Source organism: Paramisgurnus dabryanus, chromosome 8, assembly GCF_030506205.2.
Source record: "Paramisgurnus dabryanus chromosome 8, PD_genome_1.1, whole genome shotgun sequence".
Lineage (NCBI taxonomy): Eukaryota > Metazoa > Chordata > Actinopteri > Cypriniformes > Cobitidae > Paramisgurnus > Paramisgurnus dabryanus.
The window spans coordinates 17,279,234-17,303,067 of NC_133344.1; the positions used below are offsets into that span (position 1 = coordinate 17,279,234).

The following is a 23,834-nucleotide window of genomic DNA, read 5'->3' on the forward strand; positions in this document are numbered from 1 at the left end:
TTATGCCCAATAACCCCTTGGCCTATCCTTGTAATTGTATAGTTATCAATTCCCGTCCACACAACCTCGGATAAGAGATTCAGACAATTCCCTGGAATTGTACATGATACCGTTGCCTGTTCTCCCACTGTGAGCACTGGATTATTCATTATTGGCTTCTGGGTGAGTTCTGAAAATCCAATCAATTATTGTTATCAGAAATTTTATGAGTTTCTTTGTATTATATGCATCTAAAAATGAAGAGTTTCGTTGCAATTTTTCAGAAATTGTTTTTTGGTTGTGCATTCCAATTAATATCAATTCAACTGCAGTTGGTTTGTTTTGATTTAAACCTTCATAACTTAAAAAATACAGCTAAGAAGCACCAGAAAACAAAATAATAACATGATAACATAATAATAAACATGTTTGGACCAAAATGTTAAAAATGGAGTTATCTTGTTTTGCAACGAATCTTTTCAAATGCATGAAGGAGCATGATCATTGAATGTATATTGGTTCAACATAAAGCTCTGTGAATATACTATATGTGTTTATGATGTGGAAAATAATAAAGACACAATAAAATAAACTAGAATGATGGTGTTTTAAAAATCATACTAGAGAGAAGTCTTACTAATTGACACATCTTCAAACAAACAAACACAAACTCACCTTTTACAGTCAATTTTACTGTCTCAGGAAAGATATGCACATTCCCTTGTCCCCATTCCACTTTAAATCTGTATTCACCGTCAGATTCCCCCTGAACCAAGTTTACTAGCTGAAAGTGGCATCCAAAATGACTCAGAGAATACACATTGAAGTCAATACAAGAAACTTCAACATTTGGGTTTTGTGGATCTCCTTTGAACCAGGTTCTGTTAAAGTCTTCGGACCTAATGTTTTCAGAAACAGTAAAAGAACAGCCTACCGTAACGCACAAACCAGCCTCTCCTGTGATGTTTCTGTCAACTGTGATGGAAAAGTCAGATGGAAATATAAATTCAACAGGAACAGGGTCTGTCATATTGAAAACAGAAAAGGCAGACATAAACAGTTGCAGAATATTGTCATTTTCATTAAAGGTTTTATCATTAATTATACTGTAATATAAAAACCAAAGTTTAATCATTTGTCACCTTCAATATTTTCCAAATCTACAGTCTATTTTAATCTTTACATTTTATATTATTAAATACCCAGAATAACAAGTACATATTAATATGTATTATGGACTTGTATCCCACTGTTTTATAAAGTGATCCATTATAAAAATAAACAGTAGAAATGTAATCAGAAATATAACCAAGTTAGCACTCACCTTCACAATCTGTCATTTTTACTAGAGTTAAAATGAGCAGCAGAGTTTGCAGCATGTCCTGCTAATGTGATGAGATTGAAATACAGCCATTATTTGTAGGTAGCCAATACATTTTTGTAGGTGTTACAGTAAAAAAATACTAAAGTACAATCAATACCCAAGTATTTAGGTTTTAACACTTTTGAGACTAACAGATTACTATTTTTAAAATGATTTAAAATCATCTTAATATAAATGATCTCTTACCTAAAGTTTCAAGTGACAGAATATAAGAGGAGTTGTTCTTCAGATCAGATTAATTGAACTGATTGCCTTTGGTTATTGCGCTACTTGCTTATAGAAGAAGTGTGTTAACATGGTGATGTCTAACCATAGAGATATAAAATATTATGGGATGTGTCAACCGCAGATGTAATGATAAGGCCATAACACCAGATATTTGTCTTTTTTGACCATAAAACTACACACAGGACTATACACTGTCACCATGATCTTTGAGTTGCTCTATAGGAGTCTGTAGGGCACTACTGGTTACATTACATTTACATTTGTTTATTTATTTAGCAGACGGTTTAATTCAAAGCAGCTTAAAAATGATTTAACATTTTGTCATCAAGCTAACATAAACTGCAGTTTATAAAGGCATGTTCACAAGTAAGATTTGGGGCTATACACTTTTAGAAAGAATGTGTTAATTTTTACACATATTTGTGTGTTAAGCTTTTAACACATTATGTGTAATTTTAACACATTATGTGTCATTTTGTGTTGATTTTGTGTTAAAATATAACATATGTTGTGTTAAAAGTAACACAAAATGTGTTGTTTCAATAATAACACAGTGATGGGTGAATTCTGGGACAACGCATTTAGTACGTGTCGTCCCACAATCAACACTAATGTGTTGTTTTTACAGCATTCGTTCTAAGAGTGTAGGTTGAACAATAATTTTTTTGATAGTTTGTTGTAAAGTTGTGATTTTTGTCAAGTTTAACTGAACTAAAGTTTGTTAACTTTGAACAACACTGACGAGGTTTTTATTTACAGTTTGTTGTAAAGTTTGTAGCAAGATTGTATTGCCTATTAAAATAAAGTTGTTTTTATGAAATGTTTAGGGGTCAAAAATGAAACACGGGCTTTTCCACATTTGCATTTTGCTGGCAGACTGAATAACACCATTTTGATTAAGACCGCAACTTTAAACTATCAGTCAGTTATCAGTTTCATGTGCCAAACTGCAGATTTTGATCTGATAAATTATTCTGAAAATTAACTTATCTGTTAAATGTCCTGAGTCAGCAAAGAAAATACTTTTTATAAAAAATGTTTGCTTTGCCTTTACAAACATTCAAGCTCCATACTTTCAAATGCATTACATTTTGTCCACCATTCAAAGCAAACACAAGAGCTTTAAACCCGATGCACAACAACATCGGGTTTAAATGCTGTAAAATAAATTTTGAATTGTTCACAATACCTCTCGACATGGTCAGTGAGCTCCTTGACCTCGGCCTGAAGTTGGGTTTGAGCGAGGTCATGTCTCTGACTGTGTGATGGCAATAATATTGATCACAATATAATATTGTTTACTCATTGACATAATAATGCAGAAATCAATTGTCAATCTTTATTTAGATAAATAGCACTGTTCATTCATAATAATTTGTAATTTGATGTTCTGTGCTGTTATTCTTTCTTTTTTGTTTAGTAAAAGTCTCCGGTATTGTAAGGGTTTTTGTCTTGTGTACCGTTTGTTTTGTTATTAGGTCTTTTATTTTGACACCCTGTTCTGTTCTGACTTTTATTTTGATATCATAAGATATCATAGATATGAATAAAGGCTAGGGGCCCTATCTTGCACCCAGCGCAATTGACTTTGTCAGTGACGCATGTATCATTCGTATTTTGCACCGACGCACAGCTAGTTTTTCCCTCCACAAACGCACGTCGGCAAACTAGGGAATGAACTTGCGCTCCTTGGGCGGTTCAGCGCAAAAAAAGAGGCGTGTTCCGGCGCAAACCACCCCTGATGCTATTTTGCAGTTTCAAAAAACAATTGCGCCACTGACCAGAAAAAAAATGTTTAAAGTCAGTGGCGCGTTGCGCGTGGTTCATTATGCTATTTTAAGGGCGCATGCTTGACCATAATGTATAGCGTGCACAACGCGCATACACTTTGCTTATCTAATCTACACAGATGCAACAGTTATTTTTGCGAATCATAAATTGTTACACAAAAAAATATTAATACACAAGATAAGGGGAATCATAGTGGTGAGCATTGTGGTGATAGTTTTTATTTATTGTGTGGCTGCGTTAAAAAATTATCATGCAAATAACGATTAAAATATTTTCATAAGTTTGTTGTGTGGCTGTATTACGTTTATTTTATGTAAATAATAATTAAAATGTTTTCACAAGAAACCTTAATGTATATGAACTTGATTTGTAAGAGTACTTTGGGGTTGGACCTTGCTTGCGTTTCTTGGGTCCGATTTCAAAGCCCCCAAACCCTTTCAGCGGTGAGGGTGGACGCAGCGATGTCCTCTGCTGGCGTCTGTGTAGAGGCAGATCCACCTCCCGTTACACGGCGTGCCCGATTTATGCTGGCAAGCTTGGGATTCCCCCGTCTCCTGACATCATTGTAGGGCTTGGCGCAACGATATGCCAGCTGATGAGACTGTGGCTATTTCCTCTCACGCCTGTTTAACCTACGCTGATTTGGGCGGGTTTCTCCCATCCCCATACAAAATAACTTCTCTGTCTTTGACTGCTCTTACAAGAACGTGGGTCGGCTGTAAACCGCTCCTGGCGTGCGCCTGGTAAATCCGTCATAATAATAGCAACCCGCCATGGAACTTGCGCCCTTGCGTTTAAAGGGAATGTTGGATAGCGTTCTGATTGGTTTATTTGACGTTACGCCCAAACCACACCTATGAATAATGAACCTACTTCAGACCAACCTCTTATTGATTTGCGCCCGGCGCAAGAGTTATTTCTCACGCCGGGAAAATAGCAACAGCGCCCAAGTTCCGCCCACAAACTCACTTGCGCGTTGCGCTTTGCACTTGCGTTTCAGATCGTTAAAATAGGGCCCTAAATGTCTTACCGCCGAGTCCGGCATCACCTGGCGGCCATCTTACCACAGGGCGCTCGCTCACTCGTAGCATTGAGTTTAATGGTGCAGGTACATTTAAATGACCATAACTTGCTCAATTTTCTACCGATTTTCAAACGGTTTGGTTTTTTACAAACGTTATAAACGTGGCTATAATTCTGGATGCTTTAACATGTTTCATTAATTTTTTATTTATTTTTAGTATAGGTATGCAGTGTCATAGGTACATCTTTGACGTTTATAACAAACCAAACCGTTTGAAAATCGGTAAAAAATTAAGCAAGTTATGGTCATTTAAAAGTACCTGCATCATTAAAACTCAGTGCTACGAGTTAGCGAGCGCCCTGTGGTAAAATGGCCGCCAAAATGCGGACGTTCCACTCAATTGGCGAGCAGCGCGGAAGAGACATCTAGCCTTTATACATATCTACGATGCTTCTCACTTCCCACTTCCTGTGTTTTTGTATTTAACCGGTAAAATCTGGGGTGTATTCCAGAAAGCAGGGTTAACTTACCATCGGATTAACCCTGAACTTTGGGTTGATCAACCCCAAACTTGCTTACTCAGGGTATGTCGGTTCCAAAACACAGTTTAAGAGTTAGTTCAATCAACCTACTTAAAGTAAACGCACGCTCACGGTAACCTACTGAAAGTTAACGCACGCTCACGGTAACAACATAAAGGCATTGTCAATGGATCACAGATTTCACGAGTCACCATGGAAACGTCAGAGAACTTAAACATTTTAAATGAGAAATAACATTATAAACCAATACTTTCTGGCAAAATCAACGTTTTATAATCGGCTTAGAAGTGCGTGATTACAAAACAGATACAATTAATTAATTAATTAATACTTAACCTATTTTACCCCATGTGTCCCAACAAAAATACACACATTATTATTTAAATATTATTTAAAAGCCTGTAAAAATAATCATAGATTTTATTTATGATTGTAAACATATGAATTATGAATATATTTATGAAAATTAACCATGGTTTTACTACAGTTAAAACCAAAAAACCATGGTTGATTTTCGTATGGGTTGTGGAACATAAAGTGCATAAATCTGTCATAAGGCTTGTTTACAGTTTTCTTTAGATATGATTGTATTGTGTAGGCATAAAATGCACTATGATAATATTCACTATATTGTACTTATTTCACTTCTGCTCCTTTGGGTGACCCTGTTTAGTTTTTGGACTTTCCATTGTATGACACTGTATCACCATCTTTTGAACATTTATTTAGCTGATAAATGAACCCTCTTTTAATTGTAAAGCTTCTTTACAGTCCTTACAGATTTTCAATAATTCTGTACAATGTTTTTCAGTACAGTACACTAAAAATTATCATTCATTTGCATTGGACAATTATAGGATCTGCTGTGATAGAAGTGGAGAATAGAAATATTACATTAGTGTCAATAGTAACATGTTCTAATTTGTCCTGTATCATCTAATATAACCAAATATCTCAATTTCCCTTTGGCTAAAAAATGATAGCTCAGGAAAGCAGCTACAAAAGGCCCATTTAAAAAAAAAAAAAGGTGATTTAGAAAAAGACCAGTAGATCAAATGTAGAGAGGGGGCTTAAGATCTGAAGTGCATGTTTAAGAAATAAACAATATATTTATAATTTTATTTAATTATTTACATGATTCTAACTGATAATGGGAAATCTCTGACCACTATGCCATGTCTGTGATTCAATGGTGTTTCACCCAATGAAGTCTGTGCTTCACCTGTGTCATTCTGTGGGTCAGTGTTAAATCGTGCCTGTGCTTCTCCTGTGTCACTCTGGGGTCAGTGTTAAATCATGCCTGTGCTTCACCTGGATCATTCTATGGGTCAGGTTAGATGCACATGCCTATCAGACACTGCAGGCAGGGGTAACTTCTGTCCCTCAGTAATTTTTATTATGATCATGTGTTTCTATTTGTTATACCCATTTTCTGTAACATTGCCACATTGTCACTTAAGTAACATATGTTAAGTTTCTGGCTCAATAATGATTTGCACACACATTTATAATAACTTTAGATTCATCTCAAATTTTATAGTAAGTGAAAGAGAGTGATGAGGTTATTTATAAATTGACAAAATTGATATGGAAATGTACTTTATAATTAACTGATGGAATTTTGTTTCATACATCCACTGATATTTGGAAATATTAATAATGGACATAATTAAATGTATAGTATTTAGTCTGAACACAAATATGAATCAATTTTTATAAAAAATTGGCATAACTAAATGTATAGTAATTAGTCCAATCACAAATATCAATCCATGTTATTAAAAAAATGTCTTTAAAGAAAATATCATACATTTTCTAAGTCAGCAATAAATATTCGCGACTATAAATGTAATAAAATAAATGCTTTAACATTGTAATATTATGCAAAATGCATGCTTCCATGCCCGCTGCACGCTCATCATAAGTACACGCATGCGCAGACATCCTCCAGAGCCTCGTTTCATTAACTAAAATGAACTTACCCTGCAACATAACCTGCTCCGGAGCAGGTTATCTTCAGAGAGTCAGTTGCTATGGTTACTAACATAACCCGAAAGTTATGTTAGTAAAAACTACAAAAATGGTTGCATAGGTGAACAACACTTACAATCAAACAAGAGTAGGAAACGAAATGACAAAAACCTCAGTTTTTTGGAACCGAAAGCAGAGGTTATCCGCTTACTTACTCCTAAACTTACCCAGGTAAGTCACATAAACAGCTTTCTGGAATACACCCCTGTTCACTCCCCGCTGATTATTGTTTAGCCTACCTAGCATTCTACACGTTAACCTGTATCCTGTTTCCTGTTCTGTGTTTGCCTGTTTTTGACCCGTGCCTGTTATATTGTTTGTTTGTTTGCTGCCTGCCCTGACCTATTTCCTGTTACTGATACTCTTTTGGATTGCCCTTTTTGGATGTGTTTGCCTGCCCTTTGTGGATTTGATAAATAAACCTCTTTTGCACATGGATTCAACTCTCCTTTGCTTTGTTTAAAGCACCCCACGTTACAGGTATCGAATTGATGTCATTCTTATTTAAGACTCATTTTGTCACTTTTAGAAGGATCTTTTGACAGAAACGCAATTTAATATGCATAACTATATTATCAGTGGTGTACAAAGACCTTGAATAATGAACTTTATTGTTTTAATTATCTTAGAATGAGCCGTTTTTATCTACATAGGCTACACCGCAGGTTTCCTTACATGGAAGTCACTGTCATGGCCCTTAATGGACAAACTGTCATACAAAATTCATTTCATGTCATGTTTGTCCTGTGGCGGCTATCGTATGCGTTTTGAAATTGAGGAGTGAGCTGTTGACTGAAATTCGCAATCTTACCACTAGATGCTGCTAAAATTCACACACACCACCTTTAATAGGGAAAAAGAGACAAAATGGTAAAACAGAATAATGAGTATTATGTCAATGATTGATGTTACTCTGATAATTCTTGCTGTGTCCACGTACAGTAAAACATTTACAGTAAAACTAGTAATAGAGTTATTTAAGTTCCTTTAACATAACAAGGACAATATATTCTATATAAAACATTGGGCTTATATTAGTTAAAAAGAGTTTAGGGTTCAGATTAAGCCAGGACTAGACCAGTTATATTAGGACATTTAAATAGTTATTTTACTAACAAAAAAAAAACAAAAACGTACAAAAACATTACAGGTGTGCATCTTGAGACAAAACAATGGCACTGAAATATCCCTCTATTCAATGATATCATCACTTAAAACTCATCTTTGAGCATCATAACAGCATATGTAAAAGTTTATTTCTACTTGCTTTATTATAGTTTAAATGTAACTGTAGACCCTTTTCTCATTTAGTATTGGCTATGCAGACGAAGGAATATGCAAATTAGTCCCCGCCTCCACTCAATCGCACATAGATATCAGACCATATATGTACATAGATTCTACATTCTGCAGTTTCAGACAAAGCACTAAGATCTTTCTGAAGTGTTGATAGTCTCATACAGGGATTCCTCTGTCTTTATTGTAGTCATATACATGTTTGTCATCTTTTGGTGTCTTATGTCCTCCTCTCCGCCTGTCAAAAGAAAGTAATCTTTATTCAGTTGTCAAACAGACCCCAAAAAATTTAGACATATATACCTTCCCTTACACCTAACTGTGATACTTTCTAAATTATGAATCTTTCTCAACTTAAATTGATAAGAGCAAACGTTGGCGACCACAGGTTGCAACTAATTGCGGGCTGCAACAACGCAAATATACTGGTTCATTTGGCGGAACAAAGTATATAAAGTGGGAGGAGTTGGATCTAGATCCAACCCCGCCACCTGGATGTTGTGTTCCGCAGTGAGGACCATCTTACGGAGCCCGCGAGGGGACATGGTGGTGGATAATATTTGGGATAAGAGGGAACATTTTTTTTATAGCTTTTGCGTTCCCCCGAGAAGCTTTTTGCGTTCTCTCGCAAAACTTTTGCGTTCCCCCGAGAAACTTTTGCGTTCCCCCGAGAAACTTTGCGTTCTCTCGCAAAAGTTTTGCGTTCCCCCGAGAAACCTTTTGCGTCCCCCTGAGAAACTTTTTGCGTTCCCCCGAGAAACTTTTTGCGTTCGCTCGCAAAAAGAGCCTACGTTTTTGCAAGAAACTACGGCGCTTACAGCGTCACCTGAGGCAGTTCATTGATGCCAGCTGTTTAAATATGATATATAACGACTGTTATTAAAGAATTATACGGTATTTCTTTGTATTTAAGTCCAAGTTCAAAATAAACAGTGGCATGTAAGTGGCTATAGTCTTGCATAGCCTTAGATCACTCCAAAATGGTCTAGTATTGTCACTTAACTTATGCTGCTTGGCTCCTCAGCATTAGGATCATTATAGAAATTATATTAATATTTAATATTTCACATTTAGAGGTGGATATAGGCTACCCCATGCCATCTAATAAGGGTACTCCGTATAGCTGCGTGTTCCCAGCACTACACCATATGGCATCATTGATGTCCGCTGTTATAATGTTATTAAATAATGATATTGTATTTCTTTGTATTTAAGTCCAAGTTCAAAATAACACTCTTTAAACCACTCCATTGTGAAACAGGTCATGTTTTTAGTTCAGATAAACACTTTATCTCCCGTCAGCAATGGTTCAGACAGCTCAATGCATTCACAATGTAGCGGTTTATAGAGTGTTATTTTGATCTTGGACTTAAATACAAAGAAATACGGTATAATTCTTTAATAACATTAGTTATATATCATATCTACAAACAGCTGGCATCAATGATGCCATTACCTTGTGAACTGTCTCAGGTGACGCTGTGAAGCGCTGTGGGTCCTCACGGAAACATAGGCTCTTTTTGCGAGCGAACGCAAAAAGTTTCTCGGGGGAACGCAAAAAGTTTCTCAGGGGAACGCAAAAGGTTTCTCAGGGGAACGCAAAAGTTTTGCGAGATAACGCAAAGTTTCTCGGGGGAACGCAAAAGTTTTGCGAGAGAACGCAAAAAGCTTCTCGGGGGAACGCAAAAGCTATAAAAAAAATGTCCCTCTCATCCCAAATATTATCCACCACCATGTCCCCTCGCGGGCTCCGTACCATCTCGCCCCATACGGCAAAAAAATATATTTTTTTATATATTTTTAAATATATTGCAAAATATAAAAAAATTGGCCAAAAATATATTTACTGAAATATATTTTGGAATATGTTTACAAAAATATATCTTTCACTGATATATTTTTTGTATATTTTGAAATATATTTTAAAGTAAATCAATTTTAAAGCATTAAAAATATATTTAGCCTGCCATATATTTCAATTCAAGGAGATATATTCATGTCGCATTGGAAGAAAATCTTTGTTTATGTTAAGAACCTGTAAACATAACAGTTTTAAAAAGGTTCAAATTAAATATATTTTCAACTTCAAAAATATACTTTATAAAATTAACTTCTATTTTGCATATATATAAAATATATTTAATATAAATGTTTGCCATATGGGATGTAAAATTGGAAATATATTTGCTTGCCCTTGAAATACATTTTGAAATATATGTTGATATATAAAGCTAAAACTAAATATTTTTTTTAATTCAAATATATATTCGATTGAGCATAAAATTCTACAAAATGTATTTAGCATATATTTAAAATATATTTTTGGCAAGAGAAATGTTTTTTTGTTGTATGGGGCTGAGAGACTTAAACCAGCGACCTTCAGATTACAAGCACAACTCTCTAACCATTAGGCCATGACTGCCCCTGACCTGAAATACATTTCTTCTGGTCCTAATATGGTCTCGTACACACTGTAAACTTTCGGGAGTGACAACCGCATTAAAATGCGGGAGTGAATCCCCTAAATGTTCGTTTCATGTCTGTACGGATCAAGACTCACTCCAGAAAATGCGATGATTGACACAGAGGTAACTATAGCAACGTTCTGCCGTCTCGCATGCTTATCACAGATTTGACCAAAATAATAACAGCATTGTGTTTAGCAATAAACCTCCGTCTTGGCGTTGTGTATTTTATGCTTTTGTGAGGCTGCTTCACAGCACGGAGCGCGCGGTCGTGCAGTGTTGCCAGGTCCTCGTTTTTTTGTACGTAAATACCGTTTTGGTGCTTAACCGTTTATAGCTTTTGGCTCATGAAGCGATCAAGTTTTTGGTGTTAATAAAGCGTGAAGGGCCGGTCCCAATATTTTGATCTTTGAGGTAAAGCATTTAGATTTATTTAGGTTTCCCTGGTGAAAAACAAATATACTTTATTGTATTTCAAGTATATTTAACTTTGCAATAGTACATTACAAATATACTTACAAAGGAATGTACTTTCTTTAAACATATTTAAAGTATGCTTACAACATATTTGCGCGTATTTTTTACAATTAAACTTTTAACATACTTCAAAATAAATATACTTTAGTATATTTTCTAAAAGTATACTTTAGAAAAATATACTTAAAGTTAAAGTTTTGTGCAATTTTTAAAGTATACTAAATTTAAACTTATTTTAAAATGTATTTTAGGTATACTTTATCGGTATGCTTAAAGTTATCATTATAATAATGCACTGACAGTATATTTCTAAAATACATTATTTAGTATTCTTTAGAAACAGTATATTTTAAGTACATTTTCAAAGTATATGGGGTGTACAAATGTATATTATTTTATGGAGAAATAACGTGGGCTTAAAATTACGAGAGAGCAGTATGTTCAGTTACATTTTATATTGTAGATACATTTGTAATATACTATTAACATAAGGTACACTTTAACTTCACTATAGTCAAGCATTGGATAAACCAATTAACTGTGTTTTACCACAAAATAACCGTGGTTTTGCTAATAATAATCAATACACCAAAAAAACATGGTTACTAAACTTTTACCACAAAAAAAAAACATTCATTTTCGTAAGGGGAATATGAGTGTTTGTTTTTTTGTAGTTTTTCAGTCAATTGCATACCGCTTTTAGCTGTACAAAACTTAAACAGTTTTCGTAAATGCATTTCAGAGAAAAGTGAATTCTGAGATTTGAATAATGCATCTGACGTGTGTGTGATGACGTCACGACGCACGTATTTTGATTTTTACCAGTCGTTCAAGGCGGACGGATTCAGTCCCAAGGTACGTTAAAATACCTTAAAATTAATTATATTTGATTATCGTTTGACCATTCTGAAGTTTATCAGTAGACTATCATATTTCGAATGCGAAATGTTGTCAATAACGCGGTGTCTAACTCGCTATTACTGATAAGCTGCTGTGTAGCTTAGCTTAGCTTATAGCTAATGTTAAAGGTTTGAAAGATAGCACTGTCAGCCTGTTATATCGAATTAGTTCACCCGATTGTTTTGTTAAATATATGTATTGGTGTGTATGTATATGTTAATGAAAAAAGGTAGCGTCAGAAAATCTGTTTTTTAAATGTAACGTTAGCGTGAAAGTTAACCATTTATTGACTGTTTAGAGGTTGTAAGGCTTTTACCTAACTGTATTTAGTATTAATGATGCTGCATTCTTTCCTCAGAAGCTAAAGTTTTTCAAAGACATTTGTAGGGAGGACTTTGCAGCTAATGGTAAGTCATTTTAAACTCTTAAGATATAATAATTCATTCGTAGTAGTAAATCAAGCTTCAGTTTAGATAACGTTATACATATTGAGGCGGTTTCCCGGACAGGGATTAGGCTAGTCCTAGACTAAAATAAATGTAAGAGCTGTCCAAACTGAAAACAACTTGCACTGACATATCTTAAAATACACCAGTGTCCTTTGTTTTGCCTCAAAATGCACACAGGTAATGTTTTTATTAAGGCATGTTTTTTGAAACTGGTTATATTTCTTAATTAAACTAAGGCCTAGTCCTGTTTTAAGATAATCCCTTTCCAGGAAACACCCAATTGTCTGCTTGTTGCATTTTCTTTCTGACAATTTTTACATTTAAATTTAATACAATAAAATCTTTCTTTAGGAGCTGAAGTATTTTATGTAAGGACGATTTTGCAGCCCATATAGGCAAGTCATTATAATGAAAACTCTTAGGGGTGGTTTCCCGGACAGGGATTATCCAGGACTAGACCTTAGTTTAATTAGGATAGTTTTAACAAACATGCCTTACTAAAAACATTACTTATGTGCATAACGATGTAAAACAATGGGCACTGATGTATTTTAAGATATGTCAGAGCAAGTTGTTTTCAGTTTGGACAGCTCTTACATTTATTTTAGTCTAGGACTAGTCTAATTCCTGTCTGGGAAACCGCCCCTTAATATATATGATGACATTTAAGTCAAGCTCTAGTTTAGGTAAAAATATATCTGCTATACAATCTCTGCCAGTAAACTATAGATTTAATAGAGTAAGTCTTAAATAAATGTAATGTTTTAATATTAAACACTTTTTAATTGAGCTTATTGTCTCTCTTTTTCAGATTTCCTTAGGCTGAACCAAAACCTGCCAGACTAAAGTTGATTTGGGAGAGAAAGACGTTGTAAACTCAATCATCTTGACATTCTTCAATGAGTAATTGTTCAATTTTTAGGCAAATACTGTACACTTTGAATGCTGTGAATAAAACTATATTTTAAATATATTTAAAATGAATTGTTTTTGACTGTTTTAATCAGCTTTTATTTATTTGGAAAAATTATTTTGGTTATGTTACCAGCTAAAGTAATCTATTCCCAAAATAGCACTCTTTAAGTTAACTAATTATTAACGCACTTGAAGTATACTCATTACTAATCTAGCTGCAGGTATGTAAAGTATACAAAATGTAATGTACTTGGCATATTCATTTTTCACAAGGGCAGTTTTTAGAATTTTGGATTGGCCAAAAATATATAGAATGTACGCAAACAGTCTATTTAAGATATACTGATTGTATGTTTGCAAGACACTCATAATACATTTGTAATGTACTCCTAACATAAATAAAACACACTCTAAATCCACTTATCAAGCATGAATTTAGCACAAAAACAGTCATGTACTTAAATTGTACTAAATACACTTAAAGTTGTTCCACTTTAGCACACAAAAGTACACTAAATACACTTAAAGTTGTACTTTGTTACAATTAATATACAACTAAAATATATTAAGTACAAAATTAGTTGTTCCAAAATAGCACTCTTTAAATAAACTAATCAATAGCACACTTTAAGTATACTGGTCATTAGTGTGACTGCAAGTATACTTAAGTATATCAAAATTAAATATATTTAGCATACTATTTTTTCACCAGGGTTATTATTGGATTCTTCTTGTTCGCTGTTTTTTTAGTGCAAGATCTGGCAACACTAGTCAGCAAACGCTTGTGCCTCTGTCATTTTCTGAACCGCGCATACAGAAGACTTTTCCCCCTTCTAAGCATTTATTTTTTCAGAAGAGAGACCTGTCCTGTTTATGATGAACGTTTAAACACTTACTAGTTGTTCAGTTCGGTTTTGTACACACTGTGCAGAGTTTCTGTAAATGCGGTTGTCACTACCTGCATTTTGCGGGAGTTAATTCGGTTGTGGAATTCGGTTGTCAGTACCGTAAATTACTGAACTGTGTGTGTACAGAACAGGATTAAGCATTAAAAGGTGACGTGACAACCGAATTAATATGCAGTGTGTACGGGACCTATGTTGATGCATGCCTTAGCAACCAGAAATAAAGAAGCATTCTTAAAAAGAAAGAGTGCCTATTGTGTACCATTATATAGAGAGTATATCTTATGAATAAAATAGTCAAACGTACATCTTACTTTCAGGATCACACTCGCTTCTGTCTGTATATTTCCGTTAAATATCACTGTGCATGTGAGAATAGTTTTGTGGTGCTCAGGCTCAGGATCAAAATACAGTAATGAAACTTCTTTGTTACGCCCACCAACCCCAATTCCTGTGCGTGTAATTGTACCATTATCAATTCCTGTCCACACGACCTGATGAATGGGATTCAGACACTTCCATGGAATTCTACAGGATACCGTTGCCCGTTCTCCCACTGTGAGCACTGGATTATTCATTATTGGCTTCTGGGTGAGTTTTGAAAATCTAATTATTGTAATCAGAAATCATTATTTGTATTTATTAGCTCTTTCCCCGCCATTGACGAGATATCTCGTCAATTAAGAGAAAACGCTTCCCCGCCAATGACGAGATTTTCCGTCTTTCCGCAATACCGCTATTATCCACCAGGTGGCGCCCTTCCGCAACTTTTTAAACCCGGAAGTATTGCCCTATGGCAAGCGGCTGCATGTCCGTGTCTGTTTTAAAGATCGCTCTTCATCTGATCTCTATGAAAAGTCCTTCATAAAAATGGCATTATTTCTGCTTTTTGCTCAAAATGTGGTGTTTTTGCAAAAACCTACCCACATTCAAAAGCTGATTGCAAAAGAACCAGGTAGGATGAAACGTTTTTTTTTTGTTTGAAAGCAGAGGGTCTGTTCTTTCATTTGGTATATTGTATGTTTATATATTTAAAGAAGAACATTTTCTGGAAGGCATTAAACTTTGGTGAAAATCATGAAAAACGCTGGCGCTGGCTGGCAACTTTTTTTAAAAACACTGGCGGTGAAAGAGTTAGTAGTTTATTTGTATTGTATGCACTCAAAAAAGCATATTGTTGATACATTCATCATTCAATGTATTTTGGTTCAACATAATGCTCTGTAAATATGTGTTCAAGACGTACAAAGACACAATAAAATGAACTTGAATGATGGTGTTTTAAAAATCATACTAGAGAGAAGTCTCCCTAATTGAAGCATCACACCTTCAAACAAACACAAACTCACCTTTTACAGTCATTTTTACTGTCTCAGGAAAGATATGCACATTCCCTTGTCCCCATTCCACTTTAAATCTGTATTCACCGTCAGATTCCCCCTGAACCAAGTTTACTAGCTGAAAATGGCATCCAAAATGATATTGATAATGTATGTTTAAGTCAATACAATTAAGGAACTTCAACATTTGGGTTTTGTGGATCTCCTTTGAACCAGGTTCTTTTTAAGCGTTCGGACCTAATGTTTTCAGGAACAGTAAAAAAACAGTGTAGCCTACTGTAACACACAAACCAGCCTCTCCTGTGATGATTCTGTCAACTGTGATGGAAAAGTCAGACGGAAATCCAACAGGGTCTGTCATGTTAAAACAGAAAAGGCAGACTTAAACCATTGCACAATATTGTTGTTTTCATTAAAGTTTTTATAATTAAACTGTAATATAAAGAGCAAAGTTTAATCATTTGTCACCTTTAATATTTTCCAAATCTACAGTCTATTTTAATCTTCACATTTTATATTATTAAATACCCAGAATAACAAGTTGCCTATATCAACACATTCATATGTATTATCCCACTTTTTTATAAAGTGATCCATTATAAAAATAAACAGTAGAAATGTAATCAGAAATATAACTAGCACTCACCTTCACAATCTGTCATTTTTACTAGAGTTAAAATGAGCAGCAGAGTTTGCAGCATGTCCTGCTAATGTGATGAGATTGAAATACAGCCATTATAATGTAAAGAACATTTTTTTAGGTGTTAAAGTAAAAAAATACTAAAGTACAATCAATACCCAAGTATTTAGGTTTTAACACTTTTGAGACTAACAGATTACTATTTTTTAAATGATTTAAAATGATCTTAATATGAATGATCTACCTAACGTTTCTAGTGACAGAATATAAGAGGAGTTGTTCTTCAGATCAGATTAATGGAACTGATTGCTTTTGGTTATTGCGCTACTTGCTTTTTACAAGAAGTGTGTTACCATGGTGATGTCTTACCATCGTTATCTAAAATATTATGGGATGTGTCAACCGCAGATGTAATGATAAGGCCATAACACCAGATATTTGTCTTTTTTGACTATAAAACTACACTGAAAATTGATTCATTCAATTTACTCCATTTTTTAAGGTTTAGTGGTTGCAATCAATTTATTTAAACTACATTTAAACAAAAAATTTTTTAAAAAAATTAACAAAAAATTAGAATAATTTTTTTATTCTAAATTTTTTTTTTTTTTCTAAAAAGCCATTACAGGATTTATACTGCAGCGGGCAAATTTATTTTATTTTTATTAGAATAATTTTTTTAGCTAAATGTAGCTTAAATAAATTGATTGCAACCACTTACCTTAAAAAATTCAAAGTAAATTGAATGAATCATTTTTTCAGTGTACACACACGACTATACACTGTCACCATGATCTTTAGGTTGCTGTAGTATGTAGACACTACCATTTTTTTTTAAGTTTGTTGTGTTACATTACATTTACATTCATTTATTTATTTAGCATACGCTTTTATCCAAAGCAGCTTACAAATGATTTAACATTTTGTCATCAAGCTAACGGTTGCTTGTTTAGTTGCAGCTGCAGTTTATAAAGGCATGTTCACAGCTAAGATTTGGGGCTATAGGTTGAACAAGAGGTTTTTTGATAGTTTGTTGTAAAGTTGTGATTTTTGTCAAGTTTAACTGTACTAAAGTTTGTAAAAACACTGAAGAGGTTTTTATTTACAGTTTGTTGTAAAGTTTGTAGCCTTACAAGTTGTATTGCCTATTAAAATAAAGCTGATATTATGAAAAGTTTAGGGGTCAAAAATGAAACACGGGCTTGTCAACATTTGCATTTTGCTGACAGACTGAATAACACTATTTCGATTAAGATCGCGACTTTAAAAGTCAGGTATGTGTATTATTTGCCACACTGCAGAATTTGATCTGATAAATTATTCTGAAAATAAACTTATCGGTTTAAAGTCAGCAAAGAAAACATTTTTTATTAAAATTTCTGCTTTGATTTGACAAACATTCAGGCTCCACTCTTTCAAATGCACTAAAAGTATAGTTCACCCAAAAATAAAAATTCTGTCATCATTTACTCACTCTTGTATCACTCACAAACCTGTATAAATGTATTTCTGATGAACACAAGGAAATATATTTTGAGGAATGTTTGAAGCCAAACCGTTTGTAAACCCCATTCACTTTCATAGTAGGAAAAAAGAATACTATGAAAGTGAATGGGGCTCACAAACTTATTTTCATCAGAACAAAGAAATTTATAGATTTGTAACAACATGCGAGTGAGTAAATGATGACAGAATATTCATTTTTGGGTGAACTATCCCTTTAAACATTGTACTGAAACCACACAAAGCAAACACAAGAGATTTAAACCTGATGCACAACAACAGCTTTTCATTGAAAAAAAACTTCACATTCTAATGACACAACTTTCCAAAACATCCACTAGCGCATCATCTTTTATGTATAAGATCCATTCAGTAGTTGTGAATATTGACAGATTCACGCAGCTGTCGACAGATCACCTCATCTATGTAGACGGAGTTGCTCTTAACCTGAATCTCTTCTTCTAGGATCAACTGTCGGCCTGCTAAAGCTTTCAGTTCCATCTCGGAGAGCTCGACTGCCTCGGTCAATCTGAAAGAAACAGCGGAGGGGAACTGTTAATATATAATTCAAATCTTTCACACACTTGAAACAAAGCAATTTCTCAGTAGCCTTTCAGCCCCGGTAGCTGTAATGCTGTACATCTTCAATAATTGTACCTCTCGACATGGTCAGCGAGCTCCTTGACCTCGACCAGAAGTCGGGTTTGAGCGGAGTCGTGGCAGAGCTCAACGTTTGGTCTCTGACTGCGGGCAGACAGCCGAGTCTGAGCTACCTTGAGTGGAGCTTCTTTCTCAGCGACAGCCACACGCAGATCCTCCAGATTCTTCTCCTGGCTCGCCGTCTCTGCTAGCAGCTTTGAGAGAGCACAAGTGGAAGTTATTTGGCTGAGAAACATACAGAAGTCAGTTTCAAGTGTAACCAAACAATAACCAGACAATAGATAACAATAACCTGCATTCATACCGACCTCATTGAGCTGGTTCTCAAGCTCTGCTTTGGCTGTTTTGGTCTCCTGTATGCGCAGCTCCAGTGCTCTGCCCGTGGCCTCGTGCTGTCTGCGCAGATCTGCAGCCGTCTGCTCCAGCAGGCTTTCCACGAGAGCTCTGAGTGAGTGCGAGTTGTTCTTTTCCTTCTCCGCTTTGTCAATGTTAATGTTGCAGAGGCTCTCCCATTCCTCAGGGGTTACCATCATTCTGTGGTGTGGAAAAAATGTGAGTCTATCTGTGAAATCCAGGCTAAAGTCTTTTAAATCTAAATATGCATTTCACGTTAATTTAAATCTTTGAGATGACCTTACTCAGTCAATATTAAATATATCAAGGTTATATTTTCACATGTTCTTTACATTATGTAGCATGATTAACAGTAAATCACAAAAAAAATGACTTTAGCTGGGTTTTCACAGGCCGGTACTTCTGTGGTTCTTCTGTAGGAACCTTAGGTCCTAACCATCGTCATGTGTTTATTGTCTTACCCAACACTGCTAAAGTCCGGATTCCCTCCGTTTACATTAGGTGATGTGTTAGTGAGCAGAGAGCAGAAATCATCAATGCACTCAGCCTGAAATTTGTCCTTTAGGTCCTTTTCCAAATAATATTTCACTGAACGTATGAGCCTGAAAAGCACAGACAGAATGTTGAATTTATCCCTAAAATGAAAAATAGCCAAAATTGTATTCTCCCTTAAGCCATCCTGAGCATATATGACTTCCTTCTATCAGCTAAACACAGTTGCACTGCAAAAAATGATTTTCATGAAAAAAATGTTCTTAGTATTTTTGTCTTGTTTTCAGTACAAATATCTAAAAATTCTTAAATTAAATGCCTATTCTTGGTGAGCAAAACGACCCAAGAAAATAAGTCTAGATTTTAGACCAAAATATCAAATTTAAGCGATTTTGTGCATAAAACAAGCAAAGAAATCTTCAGTAGAAATATTTAAAAATTCTTAAATCAAGATGTATTTTCTTGATAAGCAAAATGACCTAAGAAAATAAGTCTAGTTTTTAGACAAAAACTATACAATTTAAGTGAATTTGTGCATAAAACAAGCAAAGAAATCTTCAGTAGTAATATTTAAAAATTCTTAAATCAAGATGTATTTTCTTGATAAGCAAAATGACCTAAGAAAATAAGTCTAGTTTTTAGACAAAAAATATACAATTTAAGTGAATTTGTGCTTAAAACAAGCAAAAATGTCTGCCAATGGGGTGAGAGAAAAATCTAAAAATAAGATTTATTTTTTCTTAAACACTTAATTTAAGCAGAATTTTCTCACCCCATTGGCAGATATTTTTGCTTGTTTTAAGCACAAATTCATTTAAAATGTATATTTTTTGTCTAGAAACTAGACTTATTTTCTTAGGTCATTTTGCTTATCAAGAAAATACATCTTGATTTAAGAATTTTTAAATATTTCTGCTAAAAACAAGACAAAAATACTAAGTAAGAAAGTCAGATTTTCAAGAAAAAATTCTTAGTATTTTTGTCATGTTTTCAGTAAAAATATCTAAAAATTCTTAAATTAAGATGCTTTTTCTTGATGAGCAAAAATCTAGTTTTTAGACCAAAAATATCAAATGTAAGTGATATTGTGCATAAAACAAGCAAAAAAAATCTGCCAATGGGGTAAGCAATTTTTTCCTGAATTTTTCTTGAATTTTGTGTTTAAGAAAAAATTTCTTTTTTTTGCTTACCCCATTGGCAGATTATTTTGCTTGTTTTATGCACAAAATCACTTACATTTGGTAGCCTATTTTTGGTCTAAAAACTAGACTTATTTTCTTAGGTCATTTTGCTCATCAAGAAAAAGCATCTTAATTTAAGAATTTTTAGATATTTTTACTGAAAACAAAACAAAAATAATAAGAATTTTTTTTCTTGAAAATCATTTTTTTTTTCAAGTGTACGACTGGTTTTGTGGTCCAGGGTCATATGTTGTGTTGTGTGCTTTTATTACACGGCTCTCTGGAATGCTTGATTCTGATTGGTCAGTTGAGACATTTGCAGGTTCGTTCTTTTCAAATAATAACCGCTCCAAAGTAATAACGCATAGCTGGTACTACTTGTACGAGTAAAATCGCTCCAATAAAGATCAATAAAGATTACTGTTTGGCGCCATCTTGTGACAAACACTGGACAACCACGACAAGACACAGACAGCTTACTGAGACTGAACTTGACAAAATAGAGCATGACAGCTACGAAGCCAACACACAAAAAAATACAGAATGGGCATTAAAACTTCTCAAAGACTGGCTAAAAGAGAAAAAATGGAGACAGACAAGTATGAAGCAGAGGATCTTAATAAGGTATTACGATCATTTTATGCATCTGTGCAAAGTTTCGCGGAAGGATAAAAATGTTAATTTAAAACAAATATGCCAATAAAATGTTTCAAATTCATATTCATGTCCGGTTTTTTTCTTATGTGACAAGTAGCCGTGTAATAAGCGGGATAATGTAGAGGCAGTCGGTAGTTATCGGAAAATAAGCCCCTTCAGTGTGATACAAGACCCTCCGCTTCGCGTCGGGTCCTGATCACACTGTCGGGGCTTATTTCCCGATAACTACCTGCTGCCTCTACATTATCCCTTACATAGTGTGTTTTCTTTTACATATGTAATGAATTACATTACCGTAAATTACCGTTTTCTACAGTATGGTGCTTTGGCACTGTTATTGAGCTGGTGTTGCAGGGACTGTTACATGTGCAGTCGACATTGCTGAGGGTTTTATGCTGAGTATTTCTGTGTTGTTGACTTGCCCATTTTGGATGCGCCGTTATTCATTATTTTTCCCGTCCTGCTGTAATGTTTTTTCATCTGATCTTTTGTCCCCACCACTTTTCAACACCCCTGCTTATTTAGTGTTTTTGTTTTGTTTTCAGTACAAATATCTAATTTTTTTTAAATTAAGATGCATTTTCTTGATTAGCAAAATGACCTCAAAATAAGTCTAGTTTTTAGACAAAAACATAAAATTTAAGTGAATTTGTACTTTAAACACTTAATTCAAGAAAAATTCCGATTTTTTTTCACTGAAATTGTATGTTTTTATTTGTCTAAAAACTAGACTTTTTGGGTCGTTTTGCTCATCACAAAAATACATCTTGATTTAAGAATTTAAATTGACATTTGCTAAAATGTTTTGTACACAATTTACAATCAGAATTGAATTAAACCCTAAATTAAAAATCTCAGAGTTTCCACCAACCTGATCTGTTCATTGATCTGCTCAAGGGTGCGCTGTAGCAGGACCATCACACCCTCAATCACCTCTCTCTCCTTCAAAAGCTCCTCTTCTACCTCATCATGCACCAGATCAATGGCCACCCGCTTTTGTCTGAGAATGTACCATACACATAATTATCATCGCCGGCCTTCCTCGCCATTATCTCCATATTTTGTGATTTTTATTTTTTGGTTTATTGGTCACCCTTTATGTCATACAAGCTTTCGCAAGGACGGCGACGAATATTAAATTAGAGGTGAAGGTTTCAGTTAGGATGAATTATGGTGTAGGCCTAAACATTAGATCCACTAAGAAATCATGTTGGTTGACATTTTATCTTTAGAGATGCCTACTTGTTTTATATTGATTTTAGGTCAGAAGTACCTCTCAGTCATACATTGCAGAGTAACTTGGAGAGGCTCAGAGCAGCTCCCCAAAGCTTTCTCCACACGACTCTTAAAGATGATGAGGGTCTCGATCTCCTGCACCATCTCCTCAAACCTCTGCTCAAGTTCCTGTCTCCAGAATTTGATGTCTTGGATTTTCTGTTCTGCAGAAGGGATGAAAACAATATAATTCAGTCCGAAAAGTGGACACATCAAATCTATTATGTGAATAAACAGTGGTGTCATTACCAATATGAAGTAATACAAATAACTTTTCAGTGATAAAAAAGTGTTAAACACAGTTCATCAAAAGTTCAACTGTTAAATTTCCTCCCTACACTTTATCTTTGCAAGAGCTCCAGATGCAGAAGAGATAAAATTTCAGGATTTTACACCTATTTCGACACTTCCTGTGTCCCCAAACTTAAAAAAATAAGTTAATTTACATCCGTCACGGGCATTAGATTTTAGGTTGCATACCCAAGCTCTTCTGTGCATTCTGTTGCATGCGTTTGGCGGACTTGTTGCTCTCCTCGATGAGTCGTTTACATTCTGCTGTCAGTTTTTCGGACCGTGCTCGCTCTTCCTCTGATCTTCTAAAATTTATCTGGTTCGCATGTTTCCACTCAGGTGGCAGAAATTTATTAGGGGGTCCCATCATCCGAGACATCTTTTACATGGGAAGGAAATACATTATTATCTCAAACAGTATTATAATATTTCCTAAACAAACACAAGCATTGTGTTTACGGAGGAGAAATGTAATTAAAAATGTTAATACGATTAAAATATAAATTGTAAAAGCGTCTTACCTCTCAGATCTGAATGAACGTGTACCGTAAACTCGCGTTGCTATACAGCTGATAGCAGTAAACGAATGGTTGCTATAACAACCTTACTGCTGCTTACCGACAGGAGGCAGCATTCTTCTCTTGTTTATTCATTTATTTTACATTATGAATTTACTCACAATTTCAATGATTATAATACATTATAAGTTATATTTTCCTCCTGGGTAAGACAACATGGGTTTTACCCACATAAAAATAATGTAGTATTATACAGTATTTACTAACTGTCGTAAATTGTAAGATAAAATAGTGTTTTTGAACCCTACTAAACAGTATTTACTAGAATGTATACATGTATTGTTGTTAATACTACAGAAAAAGTATACTGCAATTATACTGTAGTATAATTACCATTATACAGTACACTACAATTTACTATAGTAAATACTAAAGTATACTATAGTATTTTGCGTGTCACAAAATCATTGTATACTACAATAGATTGTTCAAATAAAATTTTAATTTAAATAACATTTATTTAATTTCTTTTACATC

The 23,834-nt window shown here is 34.4% G+C and overlaps 1 protein-coding gene and 1 long non-coding RNA gene across 2 annotated transcripts; one reads left to right on the forward strand and one right to left on the reverse strand.

Moving 5' to 3' along the window:
• Positions 1–11,373: 11,373 nt before the first annotated feature.
• Positions 11,374–13,550, forward strand: LOC141282469 (uncharacterized). The gene is made up of 3 exons (XR_012337155.1): positions 11,374–12,072; positions 12,476–12,524; positions 13,378–13,550. It is a non-coding gene; the product is annotated as an uncharacterized lncRNA (long non-coding RNA).
• A 4,652-nt stretch (positions 13,551–18,202) lies between these two features.
• On the reverse strand, positions 18,203–23,739 carry tekt1 (tektin 1). The gene is made up of 8 exons (XM_065280774.2): positions 23,301–23,739; positions 22,969–23,158; positions 22,487–22,652; positions 22,085–22,213; positions 19,345–19,485; positions 18,838–19,063; positions 18,527–18,723; positions 18,203–18,398 (listed from the first exon to the last, which is right to left on the reverse strand). The coding sequence occupies exons 2-8, from the start codon at positions 23,156–23,158 to the stop codon at positions 18,239–18,241; spliced, it is 1,209 nt and encodes a 402-aa protein (XP_065136846.1). The 5' UTR covers positions 23,301–23,739; the 3' UTR covers positions 18,203–18,238.
• Between the last annotated feature and the right edge of the window lie 95 nt (positions 23,740–23,834).

Coding starts and splice junctions, on each gene's coding strand:
- tekt1 (XM_065280774.2), bottom strand. CDS start 23,158: ATGTCTCGGATGATGGGACCCCCTAATAAATTTCTGCCACCTGAGTGG. Junction 19,486..22,084: donor CAGATCAATGAACAGATCAG/GTTGGTGGAAAC, acceptor TGTGCTTTTCAG/GCTCATACGTTCAGTGAAAT. Junction 19,064..19,344: donor CCGGACTTTAGCAGTGTTGG/GTAAGACAATAA, acceptor TCCACACCACAG/AATGATGGTAACCCCTGAGG.